The sequence below is a fragment of the Mus caroli genome, chromosome 11 (genome assembly GCF_900094665.2).
Source record: "Mus caroli chromosome 11, CAROLI_EIJ_v1.1, whole genome shotgun sequence".
Lineage (NCBI taxonomy): Eukaryota > Metazoa > Chordata > Mammalia > Rodentia > Muridae > Mus > Mus caroli.
This window is the reverse complement of record NC_034580.1, coordinates 1864780-1872986: the sequence shown is the minus strand read 5'-3', so window position 1 is coordinate 1872986 and position 8207 is coordinate 1864780. Positions and strand designations below refer to the sequence as shown.

Genomic DNA, 8207 nt, shown 5'->3' with positions numbered 1-8207 from the left:
CCAGGACAGCCAGGACCATATAGAGAAACCCTGTAGGACCCAGAAAAAAAAAAAAAAAAAAAAAAAAAAAGAAAAAAGAAAAAAAAGAACTATCAAGAACCCAGCAGATGCTGTGACAAAGAGTATACTACCTTCCTGGGGCTTGACCACCATGCTCCTGGTTCTTGCGAGCAGATAGCAGGAATGAGTTGTTTTCACTAAGCCCCGACTACAGAGAGATCTATTAGACTAAAGGCCAGGAGAAGATTTTAGGAGGTAGATCCTGACCCAGCTTCAAGATGCCCTCCCTCAGGACTGCCTCAGAAGAGGTCACTTCTGTGACACTTCAGACTGGTGCTGCTCACAGCGCTTCAGACCTTCCCCATCTAGCGCAGGACCCCTTTCTTGAGAGCAGTGGCTTCCTGAGTCACTCCCTCAGGAGGAGAAAGCAGGCTGCCCAGCACTCTACTTCTCCCTAGGCCTTGAGGTTATGCCAAGTCCACCATCCCTCACCATCTCTAATGTCTCCAATTTTGAGGATTTCGATGAGACCTATGAACTCTGTTCCCAAGCAAACTGCACACATACAAAGTCTTCAGATCTCAAGGACTGTACAGGCTCTGAGCTGCCCAATGTTGGGGCAAAGCAGCATCATGCTTACCTTTACCTGTCAGTCCTCTCTGAGGCTGACCTGGGAGTGCACAGCATTGCAGGATACTGAGCAGTGTCCCTGGTCTCTGCCCACTGGATGCCAGTAGCTACCTCTAGTGAAAACCAAGTATGTCTCCAATATTATCAAGGACCCCGAGGGAAAGGCACTCTGGCTGAGAACCCCTTCCTACATGGTGACAGATTGGTCTCCCTTGAGGGTTCCTGTCTCTAGTACATGGCAAACATGTGTGGTAGTCGCTGTACCTTTTCTGTACAATGAGATTGATGTTGCGCAGAGCCACATACTGCAGCTCTGGCTCTGCTGACAGCAGTGTGACCAGGGGAGGGGCCAGCTTCTTGAGCAGTGTGGCATAGTAGTCCAGGTCCTTGGACAGCATCTCCATGAACTTCATCAGCACCTTCACCGCAGACAGCACCACAGCAGAGTTGGCATGGGAGAGTCTAGGAGTGACCCGCTCACAGATGCTGCGGTCCAGCAATCCCAGTAGAGCAAAGAGAAAGAGAGAAGGGAAAAGCTCTGTTTCACTTTTCAAAATAGCATGTTTTTTGTTTTTGTTTTTTGGGTTTTGAGTTTTTTTTGTTTTTGTTTTTTTGGGGGGAGTTTTTTTGAGACAGGTGTAACCCAGATGGGCTACGCAGCCAATGACTTTCTCAAGCCAAAGGCTGTTTCCTTTTCCCTCCATTTTTTCTTTTTCTTCCAGTATTAGCACTGAACCTAGGGCCTCATGTCTGTGAGACAAGTGTTCTACTACTGATTTTAACACTCTGATCCTCTTAACTCCACTTCCAAGTGTTGAGACTACCCACACACCACCATGCATGGTTGATGCAGTGCTGGGGCCGGAACGCAGGGCTTCTTGTATGCTCAGCAAGCACTCTACCAACCAAGCTAAATCTCTGGCTAAAGCAGATTCTCTTCTATAGAAGCAAGGCCTCCTTGTCTGCTGCCTACTGACTAACAGGCCCAAGACACCGTGAGCCTCAGTTTCCCCATCTTAGAGTTGATGCAATCGTGTCTGCAGCACAGGCTTGCAGGCACGTAAATGAACAGAGTAAGTGCAGAGCCTGACAGGATAGATACCTCTAACTGCCAGCTCTTTCTCTATCACTCATGTTGGCCATGACAGGTCCAGCTGGGTGAACTACACAGCTCCTCCCCACTCACTAACTCAGCTTCCTTGTCTGTGAGGTGGGCAAGGATGACAGGACGCATGTCGAAGACTTGAAGGTTACCTAACATGAAGGCATGTAGCAGAGGTCAGGTACCTAGAAAAATTAGTGATTTTGGAGCTACAAAACTCTTGATTTAGCCCAGACAGATCCTTGTCCGTTCCTGGCCAGGCCCTATCTATGCTCACAGCAAGCAGGAAGCTCATGGCCTGAAACCATACAACTGATAACATGGCTCTGGAGGTGAGTATTGGGCTAGTTCCCTTAAAGTGTGTCTGATGCTAGGAAGAAAGGTCTTGGAAAGAGGCCCCCTCAGGTCTGAGGCCGCACTCAGAGAGCCCCGTGAGGACCATATCCAAGTAGGCTGGTAAGCAAGGGGTTGGTCTGCTTACCTCTGGGCCTCGCGGTCATCCTTGGGCATGTAGTTGGCCAGACAGTCCAGAATGAAGATCTGGCCCCATTCAGTGCACTCATTAAGGGCTGTCAGCAGCTTGTTGATAGACTGTGGGTTCAAGTCAAGCAGGTTGCTACTGGGGTGAGACTCAGCGATCTCTGACAGGGCAGCCACTGCATTCGCTACCACCTGGATGAGAAGGTAGAAGGGTTGAGGCTGAAGGTACTGCTCAAGTCAGGGAGCACAGAGGCTAGTGACACTAGCAGATCAAGATGGAATGTTCTGTAAGGAATATGGTATGACCCTACTGATAGGTTCTAGAGCCCCAAGAAGGTCTGGTCTATGACAAGCACTCACCCTACGGACCCCTCTGTAAAGCAAAACTAAAATTAGTACACCTGCCATTGGAAAGAAGTGGGGAAAGTAGTCCAACTCCAGGGACCTCACATTTTAACACAATGCCTGTTAGCAACCCAACTTCCCTCTACTGGCCAGAGTGCTCATTGCAGTGGTTGTCAGCTGTGCTTCTCAGAGACAGAAGAATCCTGCACATCTCTTCAAGGCTGCTGGTAGTGGATGGATGTGGGCTCTAGAGGGGTTTACTAAATGTTTCGGCCAGGACAACTCCTTTTCTGTACAGTCTCAATGTTTTCATCTTTCCTCTCTGACACAGTGGTCTAGTTGGCTGTCATTAATCTATGAGCAATCGGTGTTTCTGGTGGATACAGAGTGGGAGCAGTGCTCAGTGTTTTAAATATTCATTTTTTTCTTACATAGTTTCCAATTTTTAGAAAAGCCCTTGTTATGCATCAATGATTTGCTTTTAACTCTCAATCCTCCTGCCTCAGCCTTCTGATTGCTGGGATTACAGGTCCCCACAAACTTCACTGCAAACCGCTGCCATCACAATGAGTGAGGGGACTGGGTTCCCACCTAACACATCCTGGTGTCCTGTCTTCTGCACTGTAGGAAGAGGACTACAGGCCTGGAGATGACAGGAGGTCTTGGTTAGGAGTTACTGACATGACAGCAACTGGAAAGCGATAGACTGACTGTAGTCACAGCTTGCCAGATCAGGCCAGCTCAGGTTAGGTATGTGACCTCCCAAAATCTAATGATGAGACAAACAGGGCTCTGAAAGATTAGGGAGCTGTCCTAAATGTAGCTAGTTTGAGAGGCTCACAGGAAATCCAGGCCTAGTTCCCCGCAAACCACCGCAAGGAAGAATCACAATTAGATATTCAGCAAGGCTCTAACTTCTAAGGTGGAAAGCCAGGTGAAGGGCCAACCCAGGTTGTCTTCTCAGGCAATCCAGGAGTCTGTGGAGGCATCACAATGACTGCTAGCAACTCACCATGGGGTTAGAGTCTGAGATGAGGTCTTTAAGTGTGTCCAGGAAGCCCTGGTCTTCCACCAGCTGGGCATTGATGTCATGGAGCTTGGCCACACACACAGCCGCTGTCTTGCGCACATATGGGTCTTCATCCTTCAGGCACTTCCGGAGTGGTTCACACAAGTACTCTGTAATCTTGTCAACTCGGATGCAGCCCATAGTCCTCACAGCCAGGGCCCGGATGAGAGGATTGGGGTCCTCACAGTCCTGAGGGGAACCAGTCATTGGCCAGGGGCAGGGGCAGGGGCAGGGGCAGGGGCGGTATGAGTCACCTGTGGCTTCCTATTCTTCCTGGCCTCCAGCTCTGTGCAACATCAGCTGCTCTGGGATCTCCACTGACCATAGCCAACAATACTCAAAGCAAATGCCACAGAACGGATGCCAAGCATTTGTCACATCCTGTGTGAGAGGCTCTACACACTTTCTCTGCTCTTCCTAAGGCCATTTCCCAGCCAAGGAAGGCGGGGCTCTGGAGAAGGTTATGGGCTCACCCAGTCAGAGCAGAGTAGCAATCCAAACCTCAATGCTCTTAGCACCATAGTCTTTTCTTTTTGAGATAGGGCCTTGGCATGTTGCTCAGACTGGCCTGGAACTCACTATATAGCCTAACTACGACCTATTGTCATAGCGATTCTCCTTCCTTAGTCTGCCGAGTGCTGGAATGATAGGCACATTTAGTCACAGAAACCCCTAAGTTTCCTGTATGCGAGCATCAGTGGGCTAGGAGTCAATGTCCAAGTTCATGCTTTGCTCCTCATCTGGTAACAGAAAACATAGAAAGGAGTCATATGGAAAGGGAATCGAGCTGCTCTTGGATGCCTGCTGAAGTCTGTGCTGGCAGTAGGCACAGGGAATGGCTGCCCAGCCCAGGAGAATGAGAGGCCAGTAGGCCTGGTGCCACCTCACAGGGGATGAATGAGGCATAGTCTTTAGGTCTGTGGTTCTGGAGAGAGAGGGAGCCCTCTGCTGGAGGAAGATGCCCTCAGCCTGAACAGGAAGCCTCTAAGTCTGCAATTGAGCCCAAGTGCCAAGCACTCCAAAAAGACAGGGACATGAGCGTGTGAGCAGCCCCCCTCACCCCTGCCCCACTTCCACTGGGTTTCTACTCACCTTCACAAAGGTGTTGACAGCCATAATGGCCATGTCAGGCTGACTCTTGGCATAGTTCATCAAGTACAGGTACACCAGCTTCTTTAGCTCCAGGTTGTCTGTCTGCATGCAGTTCACCACATCAGGGAAGAGAGCACTGCAAAGTCAAAGTAGCATCAGAAGTGGGTGAAGACTGAGAAAAGAGGGCTTTTCAGGCAGCATGGGAGGGAAGGGCTGACAGGGAGAAGCAGGGGACAGGTTTCTTCATTTGTAAAGAAGGTGCAATAGTAGTTGACTTTGGCTGGGGCTGGGACTTAATGGTAGAACACCTGCCTAGCACATACAAAGTACAGGGTTCAATTCCCAGTACTCCTCCCTACCTTCTGAAACCCACTTTTCCAGGCCCTTGTGATACTTAAAAAAGAGAGCATTTCTGAAGCTTCTGGTCTTTGCTGAATTATTAGTCTTTTTCCATTCCTAACACTTCATTGTGTTGAGCTGCTGGTTCTAGAGCATCTCAGGGAAGCAGGGCTGAAGGGACAGGTTTGGCATCCACTAAGAGCCAGCAAGGTACATGGTGCGTGTGCTGTGTGGCAGGTTTGGTGCTAAGGGTTAGACGTACTTCATCTCATTGAACAGCCTCAGGAGGCCAGGAGCGTGTTCCCAATTCATTACTCTGAGGATAAGAAATCTTAAACAGTGGTGGTGGTGGTGCGTGCATTAAGTTATTTTATTAATCTAACACTGACCAGGCAGAGGCAGGTGGATCTTTGAGTTTGGGGCTAGCCTGGTCTACAGAGTTCCAGGCCAGTCAGGGCTACACAAAGAAGCTCTGTTTTCAACCTGCATGCCCACCTCCCAAATAACATGAAGAGCCAGCTCTATGACTGTTGCTGTTCTTGACAGTACTCTTCCCTATAGGGTACCAAAGTGGTCACTGAAGAGTAGAGGCCTTGTGATGTGAAATGCAAACATCGGTTTTCTGGAATCTGAGCCATCATCCTGTCTCAATTCTTGGGCTTTCATTGCCAAGAACAAGGAAGCATAGAACATGAAGGGGGCACCCAATAGGCCAGGTTCCCTCAGAGCTGCAATGGACAAAGTCACCTCGAAAGATGGCACAGCAGAACAGAGCCACTGTGGAGAGGAAGAGGAAGTGAAGAGCCTGAATGGCTCTAGCAGGTGTCATGAGCAAAGCAAGCTCTGTTAGGAAGTGACAGTACTGTTCTAACTGAAGGAGAACAGTTTTTCTTTCTTGAAAGTATGAGACTTAGAGATGTCCAACCCTTTTAACATGTTTTAAAATCATAGTTGATTGAGTGTGTGTGTGTGTGTGTGTGTGTATGAGTGTGTGTGGTCTACAGCACATATGTGGAGGTCAGAGGACAAGTAGTATCAGACAGTCTCATGGGTCACCAGGGTTGGTGGTAGACACCTTTACCCACTGAGGCACCTCACCCCAGACACCCAATCCTTTTACACTCTGACCCAATGAGGCATCTGCTAGTGACTCTCCTAACCTGGCTGCAGAAGGGCCTTCCCTAAGGTTAGCAAGGGGGTGGCCAATTTGTGTGGAAGCCTGGGACAGTGGGAACATTCTGTAAGGTCCAGCCACGGAGTACCAGAACCTCTGTGGTAGGTGCACGGTACCATGGCATACAGAGGACAGAGCCTGGATTCTGAAAGGGGCAGGCTTGATTTCTAGTTCTGCACTGGCCATGTGACTATTTCAGAGTAATTTTCCTCATTCTTTGTCTCATTTATTTTGGCAGAAGAAACATCATTGCATCCAATGGGATGTGTAGAGAACCCGAGAAAACGTATCTGAAGGTTTTCTATAGATGGGCCAATGAAAATACAGAGCAGTCATGAGATCTATCACCTGGAGACTTCTCAACTTGACAGGCAGTTAGACACAACTATATCCAACACGAAGACTGACTAGACCAGGCGCCGAGTGTCGGATGGAGAACAACAAAGCAACGACCCCACATTCCCTGTTGTTAAGGAAAACAACACCCCAGGGCGCCCAGCTGTCCTGTGCTCATTTTCCTTACCAGGCAGCAATCTCCAGGGCTTCTGAGAGGCTTTCTGCTGCACCCCCTGAATGCCTGCTGCCCTTTCATCCCAGTCTACTTCACTCCCTCCCTCACTGTCTGAGACATTAGCATTTCAGCTTGTCACTCATGTGCAAACAGAATCCTGTGTCTGGAAATGAAGTTTGTCAAAGAAGCCAAAGAGTCAAAGTGGACCTAAGCTATGGCACCTCATGTTGGTCAGCCCCTGGCCGTCCGTCACCAGCTTGCTCCTGCATACCTGACATCTTTGCCCACAGTCATTGATGCAATCACTTTCTTCACTGCCTCCTTCTTCTTCTCCTTCTTGTCACTGTTAAGCTCTGCCTTCAGCTCAAAGATCTCCCCTAAGGAAAGAAGACAGCCATGAGCAGTTTATCCCCATGTGTAAGATGACTTCTTGCACTAATTTCCCAGAGAACTAGGTGGAGGTAGAGAGCAGCTTTAGGCCCTTGGCTTTAGGAAGGACAAGAGACAGGAACAATGAAGAGAAAGGAAGCTGATAGGAGCCTGGAGGTCATGTTGGAGTGAAGAAACAGGAACCAGGATCTTGAAGGGCTGCTCAGCTAGACTCCTGAAAATGCACTGCAAGCTCTCCTCAGTCTTCTCCCTTGCCCTGATTCCCTAAAGGCTGAATGGAATTGGGGTACTGGGGTGAGGGTGAGGTGGGGGAGTTGGTTGATCTCACATGCAGGCTTTTCCTGTTTTCCCAGAAGCCTGAGCTCAAACAGCTTGCTAAGGGTTTCACTTCCTCAGCCTGGAGACAGGAATTCAGCTATTCTACAAGAGCTGCAGCATGTAACAAATTCTGTTCTCAGGAACTTGATGATGTGGAAAAAGGAAATGTAGACGTGTGGTTGTCCCCCGGCCCCATGCCCTGGACACAGTCAGGACCTGCTAACATGTTAGGCAGCAGACAGCTCCTGAGCCTTTCACTGAGCCCAGCACCACACTAATTTTTTCCGTATTCTTTCTTATTTCATATTCAGAACAACCTGCCTTTCCCCATTGTATAAGTGAGCAATGGAGGCTGTTCCACAGCAGATGAGACAGGCTAAGTTGAAAACCAGATTTGTTCCTTGCAAATCTTAGCTTCTAAACAAATCCCTTTGCTTGGCTGGCTCTGCCATAGACACCCGTTTGCCTCTCTGACCCCATTTTCTTGCCTGTTCTCTCTGGACTGGGCAATGAATTCTCTCACTTACTCTCAGCTGTAAAGTGTCCATCTCAGAGCCTGGCACTCTGTTCTGCATCAAGGACAGCTGCTGATGTTAATTAGCCACATGAGGAATTCTAGACTTAGGTTCTTTGTCGTGAGTCTCTTTGGGTGGGGTGAGGTAGGGCTGTTATGTGGGGAAAGGGATGAGAAAACTAAGTCGATTCCTAATGAGAAAAAAGATGATGAGGGTTTTGGTTTTTTTTTTTTTTTTTTTTG

At 48.8% G+C, this 8207-nt stretch overlaps 1 protein-coding gene across 1 annotated transcript in view; it reads right to left on the bottom strand.

Moving 5' to 3' along the window:
• Ap1b1 (adaptor related protein complex 1 subunit beta 1) overlaps positions 1 to 8207 on the bottom strand; it is a 53775-nt gene that overhangs the window by 20529 nt on the left and 25039 nt on the right. Inside the window, exons 4-8 of the mRNA XM_029483167.1 lie at positions 7014 to 7119; positions 4719 to 4854; positions 3570 to 3815; positions 2214 to 2404; positions 895 to 1116 (exon numbers count right to left, since the gene is read on the bottom strand). Coding sequence (XP_029339027.1) covers positions 895 to 1116; positions 2214 to 2404; positions 3570 to 3815; positions 4719 to 4854; positions 7014 to 7119 — 901 coding nt within the window. The remainder of the gene's footprint in view (positions 1 to 894; positions 1117 to 2213; positions 2405 to 3569; positions 3816 to 4718; positions 4855 to 7013; positions 7120 to 8207) is intronic.